The following is a 12,580-nucleotide window of genomic DNA, read 5'->3' as shown; positions in this document are numbered from 1 at the left end:
GGAAAGTTCTTCACCTCCACCAGTCAACCGTTTACCTGTGGGATCCACAGACAACGAGGTGGACACAGCCCAACCCACCCCTATAGGCCCCCCTTCGTACTTGCAGCCAGGTAAACCTTACTCAAATCACATCAAACTGTGTACTCATTAAGTGCACTCACTCCAAGGTGTCAAGAAACAGGTTTAAGGAAATAAAAAGTAGGAAAAGAACAAGTTAATAGAATTTCTCTTCAGTGGATTGATTAATTGACATGTCATATGTCACATCACATGTATTACCTATGAGGAGAGCACCTCTGATGCATGATGGCACCTGATGATGAACCTGTGTTTGGGCCTGTGTTTTTGGAGAAACAGGGGGCAGGGGCCCTCTAGGACCAGTTGGACCACCAGGAATCCCTGGGTTGCCTGGACTTACAGGCCCAGTAGGAGAGGCAGGTACCCCAGGACAGCCCGGACCCACAGGTGAGAGATCCTGCTAGTTCCAACCACTGACATGAAGCTAATAACACACTATCACACCGTTACAGGATACACCATCAATAATAGGAGGGGCTATTTTTGATGTCCTCTTTGATCTGCAGGTCCAAAGGGAGCGAGAGGGTTTCCAGGAGAGGCGGGACTTCAAGGCCCCCCCGGACCACCAGGACCCCCCGGACCCCTATCCTCCTCTATCCCGCTGAGGGGAGATATGTTTCAGCTAGAAGAGCAGGGTGAGGGCCCCTATTCATCCAGACCATACCCCTCGGCTAGCATCACAGACATAGAGTGATGAGGTGCTGTCGTAATTTTGTAGGCTAAAAAGTTAGCATCGCCGGCATTATGTTCCGAGTCCAAAACCCCTATGGGAATAATGAATGGGATTCACGAAAAATGCCAAAAATAAGATCTGTGAGACTCCCAAAAAAGAGTACAGTATGTTTTGTTGTAAAAGTTAAAACACATAATTGAAGATGGGTTTCTGTGAAGTCCTCAGTTGGTTCTGAGGTCAATCTTGTTGAGATATGCTAACCATTAACCTGAGCTGGCACTAGAGGACATGAGATTATCCAAACTGAATAAATATCACTTACGGTACCTCTTTCTAGACTAAATAGAAATGAGTCCCATGAGCGCTTAATAGAAAGGTAGAACAAAGGTCCAAAACCCCCACTCATGCGTTCAGTGCTATGGCATCTGACCCAAACATGGGTTATTCTTTCATGTATTCTGATGGTTTCTAATGATGCCAGAACCACAGGTCTGTTTGCTCTGTTATAGGGATGACTCAGCCTGTTTCACCAGGTCAACCATGTCCACCATCATTACCATCCCAGTCCCAGTCCCATGTTTGCTTTAACCTTTACAAAAGGATTTACATTAGCAGTTGAGAAGGCATTGGGTTACTTTGTACTGTAGCACTGCAGGAAATGCTGGGCTAGATTAAGTTGATTGTTTCCTGGTGTTCAGCCATAGCCAGAAGTCACCATTTACAAGCTCTTTCACAGCCATTACAAGGCATCCCACAGCCATGCATATGAAGGGAAAGACATGGGTTGAAGGGAACAACTCCAGACTGTTAAGATGCACCCTTGGGTGCCTGGCTGTACTGTATATTGGCCCAGACATGACTCGCAGGTCCAGGATTCTCATTTCACCACAGGGGGGCGGTAGACCTCCACTCATGTCAGGGTCAGAGGCATATGTTGAGGCAACTGGCTCAGTACGCCCTTTCTGTGTGTGGATTTGGCTCTGTGGGTCTGGGGCGATGAAGCTGCGGGTCTGCTGGGGCGATGTTAGCTGTTGGATCCAGCTGGCTGTATATCAGGTCTAATTTGTAAGCTGTCAGCACAACAGTCTGCTTTTGGAAACGGAGAGGCGGCCCAGAGCCAAGGTACAGGCCCACATGAGGAGAGGAGGCCAGACTATGCCACTCAGAGCCGGTGCAGGGAGGGGGACAGGAGAGGAAGGGAGAGGGGAGGAGGGGAGGGGGGAAACACAGGAGTGGCAGAAATTGGTTGCCTCAGCTAGACTGAACTAGCTCAAGCTAGGCTCAAGGTAAGGACCTGAAGGTAAGGGATGAATCCCCTCCCCCTTCCAATACAGACAATTTCACAAACAAAACACACAAACATGAAACACACACACACACACACACACACAAAGATGCTTCTTCAGATGTTCGGTCTCATTCACACACCAGAATTAATCCCAACATACACTATATAGACACTAGCCTGACCCCTGACCTAGTGTTTGACCTATGTCCAAGGTACTGTAGGTGGGTTGCCTTAACCCCCAGATCTAGGATCATCCAGAAAAAATCTGACCCTCAGTCTTTGTTTAAGGTGACTTTCACCTACCTGTGCACCGTAAAGCTTGGGCACAGATGACGTAGAAAGTCTCTTATTCACCCAGTCTATTGATTGCTATAGTGCATGTTTCTTTTAGACTTGCTTGGTTTTCCTCCTTAATAAGCGCTGGGAAATTTTGTCACGGTTCCTTTCAGTGGTAACATGGGGTTGTTCAGTATAATGACTGAGGAAGAGAACAAAAGAGAGGGAGATGCGAATAGGAAAGGACTGAGAGGGAGAGGAGAAGGAGAGAGAGAGAGAGAGAGAGAGAGAGAGAGAAAGAGAGAGAGAGCAAGCAAGAGAGAGACAGACAGAGATAAAATACAATTATGTTTCAGCACTTCTAGACAGCATGTCAAATAATTCTATTGTGTTCTGTTCTTTTAGTTGAGTTATTCCAATGCAACACGTCACAACTGCTTACTGAAATGGTTGTTTGTGTTTTCTCCTGACCTGAAGAGATCCCTCTTCCTCCAACTCTGCCTGAACATGGCATCATTCTAGGCCCCCCCGGTCCATCGGGCCCAGCTGGCCCACCAGGTAAGATACCGTACATCTCTGTCCAGCTGGTGGCAAGTAACTGGTTTAATATCATAGCCTCCGTCTTGCTAAAAATAGAATTCAATATCAAAACCTAACAGCACTCAAATCATAGAGAACCGCTTTCCAGATTGATCTGTATGTTTCTGTAACATCACAGGTCCTCCAGGGCCAGTCGGACAACCTGGGTTTCCTGGTATTCCAGGACACAGCGTGAGTTCCAGCGCCTGTCTTGCTGTTTGACCCTTGCATGGCTTTCCTGCCAGACACAACTGTAATCTACAGAGTGCATTACATGATTATTAACAAAACAGAAATAAGCAGGCAACAGGTGAGGCCCACCAAACATTGTTCCCTGTGTATCTGTTGCAGGCAGAGGGTGGCGTCCAAGGAAAGCCTGGGGATTTGGGGCCTAAAGGAGACAAAGGAGAGAGGGTGAGGCCCGCTTTCCTCAGTTAATTCACCAACAACTATTAACTAATCACATTATTACAGTATTACTCATCTTTGAGCTGCTAAATATATTTGTTTCGATTATGTCAACATACAGTACTTTGTTTCATGCAAGCCAGCATAATCAGCGTAACTGAAACACACTCAAAGTTTAAACCAGACAGCTCTCTTCAGAGACTCTGCTAATACTAAAAACCAACTAACATATCTCTCTGACATATTCTGAGCAGGCCTCGTGACCCCATCAGATTATGCCAGGTCTTCTCTCTATCTGGCTCATCTGTGCCTCAGACCAGAACCTCAGCCCTGCCACACCGATCAGGCACCCTCAGCTGTCATCATTTCCTTCACAGACTCCACTGTCAGAACAGATTTCTTATGCACAGACATATGTACGTGTGTGTGTGTGTGTGTGTGTGTGTGTGTGTGTGTGTGTGTGTCCTGACTTCAAATCAAATCAACAGACATTTAAAAAGAACTCACGTTGACCAAAGTGCTGTGCAAGTCAAAGCAGTATGTACAAAATGAGAGCATATAGACATAGGCACATATAACATTTTAAAATAAAATCTTCTAAAACCACACCGGGGGGGATCCAAACACTAGAGAATAAAAGTATGTTTTGAGCCTTGACTTAAAGGAATCAATGGAGGGGGCAATTCTGATAGAGAGGGGGGTGCTATTCCACAGTCCAGGGGAGGCGCGGTCGCCCCTCAGCTTATGTTTAGACTGTGGGACAAACAGGAGCCCCAAGTTGACATGAGGGGCCTGGAGGTGGGATAGGGGGTTAAGAGAACTGAGATGTAATGGGGGGCCTGCCCATTCTGCGCTTTAAAGACAAACATGAGAACCTTAAAATCAATTCTGAATCGCACTGGAAGCCAAAGGAGAGAGACCAGAACAAGGTTAATATGGTCTCTCTTCCAGGTACCCATTAGGAGCCTGGCAGCAGTATTTTGGACCAGCTGCAGGCGGGACAGGGATGACTGACTAATCCCAGTATACAGGGAATTACAGAAGTCTAAGCGGTCCTTGGATGAGAGGAAAGACTTGATTTATTACGGAGTTGGAAAAAAAAAAATCTACTGCATTGACCTGCTTGTCAAACTTAAAGGCGGAGGCGAATTGCCTAGACTGTTGGAGATCAATTTGGTGGAGTCTGGGGGGCTGAATAGGACAACTTCTGTCTCGCTTTCATTTAGCTGCAAGACGTTTTGTGCCATCCAGCACTTGATGTCCTCAAGGCAGTCCAGAATACTGATGAGATAAGCTCGGCTGTTGGGTTTCAGGGGGAGATAAAGCTGTGTCATCTGCATAGCAATGGAAGGGAATGTTGTACTTTTGAATAATTTAAGGGGAAGCGTGTAAATGGAGAACATAATGGGGCCTAGGATAGAACCCTGTGGTACCCCGCAGGAGAGACTAGCTGGAGGAGAGGATAAATTGACTATGTTAACAGAGACACTTCTATTTCTGAATAAGAATGTGAGCCAGGTCAAGGCAGTGCCACCAATACCAACCCCGTGCTGGGGTTGTCATGATCTGCTGTGTCAAAAGCTGCGCCGAGGTCCAGTAGAATCAGGACGGCATGGTCACCAGAGAGGAGCAGGTCATTGGACACTTTCAAAAAGACAGATGGTGGGCCCTCAAACCTGACTGAAAAATGTCCAGTATGTTGTTTTGGTGTAGGTAGGGCAGCAGTTGACAGAGAATAACATTTTCAAGAACCTTTGACAAGAATGAAAGCTTAGAAATTGGTCTGTAGTTACTAGGCAAGGTGGGGTCTAAATTCATTTTTTCTGGAGTTGGACCACTGCATGTTTGAAGCAGGTTGGAACCAGGTACCAGTAGCCAGAGAGCTGTTGATTATAGAGAGGATGCTGGGCCCTGCTATGTCCATGTTCAATGTGTGTTCTTTTACCAGGGCCTCCCAGGGTTAACAGGAGAGCAAGGCCAGCCTGGCCAGCCTGTGAGTATAGCACTGATAACTGAGTTACCTACTTTCCTGACACCGTATTTCCCAGCAAAAAGAAACCGTTTCAAATTAAACATAATAGACATGTCGTTGTGTTGACAGGGACCCCCTGGACAGAAGGGAGAAGCAGGAGAGGGCTTGCCTGAGGTAAGAAAAGGCAGGTAGATTTGGCTTGGCTTGCTGATAGTTCTACAAGTGTTTCTAAGCATGTTCCTCTCTGTGTCTCAGGGTGAGGGAGTACAGCAGCTCAGAGAGGCCTTGAAGATCCTGGCCGAGAGGGTTCTGATCCTGGAGCACATGATCGGCATTCACGGTAATGGGAGAAAGGTTCTGGAACAAGTGTTTCCGAATGTTTAATTAGACAGACCTCTTATAGTGTCTCTCTTTGTCCTTCCGTGTGTGTGTGTTTGCGTGTGTGTGTTTGTGTGTGTGTGTGTGTGTGTGCGCGTGTGTGTTTACAGAGAGCCCAGTGGAGTCAGGTTCTGGACTGGGAGGCTTACCGGACCCGCTCCCCTTCCCTGCTAGCAAGACCAAGCGACTCCAGCCCATCCGGCGCCCGTTAGAAGTGACAGCCAGACAGAGAAGGGGTCTCTATTAAAATAGTGCTGTAGCCAGGTGTTTGTATCTGTCAGATGTGTGTGTGTGTGCGTGTGTGTGTGTGTGTGTGTGTGTGTGCGCGCGCGTGTGTGTGTGTGTGTGTGTGTGTGTGTGCGCGCGCGTGTGCGTGTGTGTGTGTGTGTGTGTGTGTGTGTGTGCGTGAGAGAGAGAGAGAGATGGAGGAATAACACTCATGCATACTGGCAGAGAGTGTTATCCTAACTGTCAAAAGCAGCATAATTTGCATTTTACATGACTAGTTGTGCAATTTATACAATTCCACTTGTATGGTTCTCCCTTTAGTCAGCGCTGGCTGTATGCGTTTACATGTATTCATCTTGTTTTTGGCTATATCCCTGATCCCTCTGCAGTGCACAGTACTGTAGTTACTTAACACTGACACCTTCATATTTGGTGCTGAGCACTTCAATTCACTTCATCAGCTGAGACCAGACCACAGTCTCTGGTTTAAGACACGGTCTTGGAACCTTATGGTGGTTAACCTCATGTCTTCCTGTCAGGTGGGCACCCCACTCTCTCTTCTCTGCATTGATCAAAATGACGGAGCTGCCGAGCAGCACTGCCTTAGATAACTGGGGTGAAATGTAAATGTATAGCGTCTGGTTAGTCATTTTTGAAAAATCGTCTGGTGTTTTGGCCCAGTTCAACCCGCTGGCGTATCAAAGAGCATTCTGTCCGATGTTATTCATGTGTCTCTTAGTTTGGTTTGTTAAAGCCCAGCTGAACTCTCTGTCTGATACAGTCGGCCCTCTGCTCACCATCGCCAGAGATGCAGCTCCACAATGAGAGGTGGATTCCTCCCCTTGATGCCCGGTATAGATACTGTATCAAAGATCTGAAATACTGTATCAAAGATCTGGCTACAGCAGGTGAAAGCCTTGGCTTGGCATTAAAAGAGACGCTCCAAGATTTTCCACATTCAGCTCATTTTGCACTTAATGGGAGTGTAGCAGAAGATTGTGGATGTGTCTGACTCTGTTCCAGGCAGTTTGGAGACGCTGTGTTCAAGGATTAGTCGTCTTACTAGTGGAAAGTAGTCCTGGATTCTCGCATCGAAACCTCCCCAAAACTCAAAACGACATATTGCTGGCATTTATTTTCGGTGTATTTAGGTGAGGTCAGTAAAACTGGACTGAGCAAGGCTTCTGTCTGAGACTGTTGAGATATTCCACCACAAACTCTCCCCATTTATTTCCTGGTTCAGGATGGCCCCATGTTAACCCCATCCAGGGCCCCATTAATTAACTACAAATGGGAGCTAGCTAGGCTACATTGACAGAGTATGTTTCACTTCAGTAGCAGCAGCAGGACTGTATCTGTGATCAGTGCTGCCTGTGAGAGTCATTACTGTACAACGGGTCTCTGACACACTGAAATGTACTCAGAAAATATACTGCCTCTCTCTGCTGAGTTTATTCCCAAGTGGCCCTAAAGCAGTACTTTACCATCGAGGCCAACCCAATGTGTGATACAGACTGGAGGGAATTACAGGTTGTGTGGTGATAGTGTGATGTGTCATCTGCATGTTTATTTTTACTTTTTTTAATATGGTATGTGCAGTGAAATTAAGTGTTGTGCATTCTTGTTTTCTCCTTTTTCATGCTGTGCTCAGTGGAAGTGCTCTCTATTGCTCAATTAAACTTCAATTAAACAGTGCCAACCGCTGGCAGCCATTTCTCTTGTCCTATTCTTGTCCATCACTAAGGCTTGGGCAGAAAACAACTGTGGTTTGATTTGGTCTCGCATGATACAAGCATAATAAACTACTAAGTTATAAACTATTAGAATGGAGAGTTACTGTACTTTCTTCAGCAGCACTGACATTTTATTTATTGTCAGTGAAAAGACACAAAAGTTACAAACACACAATACAGGATATTAGATTTAATTAACACCCACTTTGTATAATTCCATACTGTTTCATAACGAATTGCATCTACAATATACCACAACCTCACTGTGCGGCTGGATACTATTTACAAGCAGAAGCTTCTCAGCTCTCCCTCTCTCCCTCCCCGTGTGTTCCTCCTGGCCCCGTCACTCCTCCGAGCCCTCCTTGTCCTCTCCGTGGGTGATGACATAACACAGGTTCTTATAGTCAAGGTTACCAGCAGCATCCAGGGGGAAGTTCGTTAGCATCTGGTCCACCTGTAGAGGGACGGAAACAGTTGTGTCATCCTCAGTGCCACCACCACAAGGCGCTGTCAGCCTTTGGAAAAGGACGCCGTAAACTTAGCACAGAGATTCTGAGAATGACAGCACATTTGTTGTCATCCCTCCCAGCCTGCTCTGTACATCCCTTCATCTGTACTTCTTTATGGCTGCAATGAAGCCTGATTTCCCTCGATGGCCCCCCGCTCTCTTTCTCTCTGTTCCCATCGTTCTTTCTATTCCAATCCAGTGAACAGAGACATGTTGATAGGATCTCTGCATGCGTGGCCACAGGGGGAAACGCTCCAGTCCTTTTGATCATGTGCAAGATCAGACATGTCTATAGATCTCTCCTGTGTACACTCCAATGACTGATCATGCGGTGTAATGTGCACACAGAGACAGACAGACAGACACACACACACACAAAGACACGCACACAAAGACACGCACACACACACGGATAAACACACGCACACACACACACATACACAGCCGTATCAATTCCCAGTGGGCCTATGATCCATGTGTTGGTTCTGTTAACAGCAGGGTGGCTTGCTTGGCAGACACGTGGGAATGGGAAGGCTGGTGTGTGTGCTTTTCTCTTTTTTTCCCCCTTTGACAGTAAGATGGATGATTGCAATCACAGGAGCCATCAGTGAGACGGAGTGGGGTTCTATGGGGCAGTGAGAGACAGCCATGGGAAGCCAGCCATATTACTACTCTTCGCTGCCATGGGAACAGAAGTCTGTTTGTTTGTCTGGGGGTGTTGTTTCATAGGAATTCTTTTCTCAGAGCTTTGATGTGCAGAACACAAAATCTGCGGAATAAAATGTGTCTAGGGCTTTGTGTGTGTGCGTCTCTCTGTGTATGTGTGTGTAAGAGGGAGGAAAGGGGGAGGGGGGAAAAAAAAGACGCCAGGTTACTGTAAACACTATTCTAGCCCCACTGTAAGTCAATATGTCTCATGGCGAATATGTGACAACTTTAATACGGATTAAGTTACTAAATTACCCTCTTTGATCTTGCGAATGAATTCAAGACCGGCTTTCAACCCCCTCTCAGTGGATGTTTATGGAGAAACATCTGTTCTTGCACAAAATGAGATTATACTGTGTACATAGCCATCGGCTATCTAGGTCAGGAATGACACCATTACAAACTTACACTGCTCTGAGAAAATAGAGAACACGTACCAGTTGGAGGGCCAAATCGAATCAGATCACAGCTAGCCTTGTAGCACTATTGTGTGATCTGAACCATACTGTGCAGGTCCTGGTAATTTATTTTCAGATTGCTCTTTGCAGCACAGTAGGCCAGCACAGTAGGCCTCAGATTGGCTTGGCATGCCTTGGTTTGATTATTCACCCTCATCCCACCTCACCCAGTCCAACCAAAAGCCAGGGATCAATATTGCCAAGAAACAACTCTGAATTCATACAGTTAATGGTACTGACTCACCTCAGCCTCTGTGAACTTGTCTGCCTGGGACGTGAGGTGGTATTTCATCCTGGAGGATAGCAGAAGAAGGACAAGAACTGTTAAGCTGCTTCATTTTACACTTTGATCAAATCTCAGTACTGTATTCATTCCTCTCTAAAAAGAAATTCAAGTTCAAAACCATACTTACTCTTCTCCCTTCAGGATCCCTTTTCCTTCCGGGTCAAAAATCTTGAAAGCGTTGAGAATGCTCTCCTCTGGGTCCGTTCCTGAGAAGTGAAAAAAGGATGTATTTCCGGACCTGACTCAAATCAGCCCACCTGCATTCCATCAAAGCTAGTTAGGAGGGATGTCAGGAGTCAGGACGATCAAATCAAATCAAACTTTATTTGTATAGCGCATTTCATACACAGAGCCAACACAATGCGCTTTACAGAGAGCAATTGGGTGGGGGTGGTGGTGTGGGTGGGGGTGGGGGGCTTAGGTCTCACCCCTACATATTCCAGAGGGAAGCAAAAAAACAGTTTCACCCAGGAGCCAGAAAAGTGAGGTGTAAAAATTCTTCCCTGACCCCTCTCAACCAGACGATCGAGCAAGCTCATGGAAAATGTTTGTCTATTGGCTAAGAACATTTACAGAGCAATAAACATGGGCTAAATACTTCATAGGAGAGACTTGACTATCAACAGACTATACACATACTTACAGAAATGTTGCCTACATGATAGGCCATTATATGTTAGCTATCCCTGTATTCTATAATATGATATTTAAATGAATCACATCATAATCTTAATCAAGATCATACTGAGTTAAACGCTCCATAGTTGTGTTCAAGTAAACAGGAGGAGGGAATTAGGAGACGGACAGACCTTTGAGCTTCTCCCCGAACATGGTGAGGAACACGGTGAAGTTGATGGGTCCTGAGGACTCTTTCAGCATCTCATCCAGCTCATCATTCCCCACGTTCAGACGGCCTGAAAAATCATATCTTGTCATCCTAGTACATTGCCATTGTTAGTTTATTACTAGTTCATGAACCTTATATTACTGTATGTCTTTTGGTTTTATAGCTGATAATGCAACTGTTGATAATACAACTAATGCAACATGCGTGGTCTTACCGAGAGCAGCAAAGGTATCTCTCAGGTCATTCTTACAGATGACGCCATCTCTGTTCTGGTCCATGATGGTGAAGGCCTGGAGGTAAGATACAGGTCAGCAGGGGAGGCAACACATGCACGCACACACAGGGCCGGCCCTAGCATTTCAGCAGCTCTAGGCGAGGGGGGGGGTGCTGCTGCGCGATTTGTTGACGGGGGGGGGGGGGGGGGGTGCTGCTGCGCGATTTGTTAACGGGGGAGGCGCCCGGCGCTGGGCGGAGGCGCCGCACCGCATTGCGAAGCGTAATAGAGACAGTAGGGATTACGATTAATTAAAATAAATTTTTTTTTTTTTTTTGGTGCTCCTTGGCCAGGCGCCCCTTGGCCATTTGGCGCCCTAGGCGACCGCCTATTTCGCCTATGCCTCGGGCCGGCCCTGCGCACACACACACACACACACACACACACACACATACAGTGCACACACTGTAGCCTACACACGTACATACAACACACTGTCTTTCTGTCTTTTGCACACCCATTTTGTACAAACATGTCATCTCCACCCTTAACCACTCTCTCACCTCTTTGAACTCCTGAATCTGGCTCTGTTCAAACATGCTAAACACATTGGAGCTCGCTCCCTCCTTCTTCTTTGCCTTCTTTGGTGCCTAAAATCACATCAGCCATGTCACATAAAAGGCGAAACCTGTCCGACAGAATGGTTCCTCAGGCCCGGTTTGACCTACAACAGCAGCCAAGGACAGACCCCTCTCAGCAGGGGGCAGGACCCAGCCTCACTCAACCACACATCAAACAACTCCACTAGGACATGACACACAACAAGGAACAGTAAAGAGTCAATTAGGATTTAGAATAACTGAGTTGTACAGTCCAGGGTATTCAACATTATAAACTGGTCACCAGGAAGTTAAAAAAGTTAGATGAAATGTGGCCTAGATCTTATTTACGGTGAAAGGATGGCAAATCCTATTCAGAGACTGGAAGTTAGGTAAACCTGATATGACATTAGTAATCACACCACTACCCTTACTCAGGGCTTCCTCGGGGCAGACAAAGTCCAACCTATTGGCTTAATTACATGTTAAACACAAACATACAGATACTGATAAGACCACAAAGAAACAAACAAAGAAACATGAATGGAATCCTACCATTGTCTGTGAATCTTTGTCAACTGAAACCTGGAGGAACAATCAGAGGAGTGTCCATCCTTTTATACAGCAGGAGGCCAACTGCTGAACAGCTGTTCTGGGCGGACAATGGAGGCCAAACCAGGCCATGTTGAAGAGGTATGCCAGACATGTGGAGAGCTGAAGAGAACATTTTAGAGAGGCTTGAAGGAGACGATGTATATTTAGACTGTCAGTTTTGAATTTGAACATGTATGAAGTGAAGAGTTTTTGAATTTTACATGGCATTAACAAATGGTACAATATTGCCTCACTCCAGTCTTACTACTGTATATACAGAATGTGGATGGGATTATAGCAGCAAGCAGCTCTGGGAGAGGCTTGAATGTTATAAAAAATGTTGAGGCATCAGATGATATGAAAGCAATACTCTTCTAACGCTCTAAAGGCACAAACTTGGCAATTTGACAGGACGAGGTGTGAAATATCAGTCAGGCGGCTACAGAGGCGTTAATTTGAGTGATCCCAACCATGACTCCTATCAGATGACTGACCACCCTTTCCTCTCAGCCATTAAACGTTGCGTGTGACCACTGTACTATGCTGCTGCCCCAAGTCTGTCATAAGCACAATGCTCAGTGTAGACAAGACTTTTGCTGTAATTATAAATTGAACTGAAGTGGCCATTTTAAGCCTTAATGCAGCTGCTTGTGAGTGATTGTGTGTGTGTGTGTGTATGTGTGTGTGTGTGTGTGTGTGTGTGTGTGTGTATGTGCGTGTATGTGTGTGTGTGTGTGTGTGTGTGTTAGCCCA

The 12,580-nt window shown here is 46.1% G+C and overlaps 2 protein-coding genes across 2 annotated transcripts in view; one reads left to right on the top strand and one right to left on the bottom strand.

Annotated features, from left to right (window-relative positions):
- Nucleotides 1–6,934, top strand: part of LOC311315905 (collagen alpha-1(XXVI) chain-like) — a gene marked incomplete at both ends in the record, with an annotated part of 16,886 nt that extends 9,952 nt beyond the window's left edge. Inside the window, 9 exons of the mRNA XM_084446625.1 lie at nt 1–110; nt 585–713; nt 3,034–3,086; nt 3,246–3,308; nt 5,251–5,295; nt 5,413–5,448; nt 5,530–5,614; nt 5,763–5,859; nt 6,904–6,934. The exon at nt 1–110 is cut by the window's left edge and continues 17 nt beyond it. Coding sequence (XP_084302751.1) covers nt 1–110; nt 585–713; nt 3,034–3,086; nt 3,246–3,308; nt 5,251–5,295; nt 5,413–5,448; nt 5,530–5,614; nt 5,763–5,859; nt 6,904–6,934 — 649 coding nt within the window. The remainder of the gene's footprint in view (nt 111–584; nt 714–3,033; nt 3,087–3,245; nt 3,309–5,250; nt 5,296–5,412; nt 5,449–5,529; nt 5,615–5,762; nt 5,860–6,903) is intronic.
- A 1,022-nt stretch (nt 6,935–7,956) lies between these two features.
- LOC311315807 (myosin regulatory light chain 2, ventricular/cardiac muscle isoform-like) lies at nt 7,957–11,278 on the bottom strand (the record flags this gene model as incomplete). Its single annotated transcript, XM_084446505.1, has 6 exons — nt 11,198–11,278; nt 10,635–10,710; nt 10,383–10,487; nt 9,701–9,779; nt 9,532–9,580; nt 7,957–8,067 (listed from the first exon to the last, which is right to left on the bottom strand). The coding sequence occupies exons 1-6, from the start codon at nt 11,231–11,233 to the stop codon at nt 7,957–7,959; spliced, it is 456 nt and encodes a 151-aa protein (XP_084302631.1). The 5' UTR covers nt 11,234–11,278.
- Between the last annotated feature and the right edge of the window lie 1,302 nt (nt 11,279–12,580).

This window comes from Borostomias antarcticus (assembly GCF_949987555.1).
Source record: "Borostomias antarcticus genome assembly, chromosome: 1".
NCBI lineage: Eukaryota > Metazoa > Chordata > Actinopteri > Stomiiformes > Stomiidae > Borostomias > Borostomias antarcticus.
The sequence above is the reverse complement of the archived record's forward strand: the minus strand, read 5'-3'. Positions and strand labels throughout refer to the sequence as shown.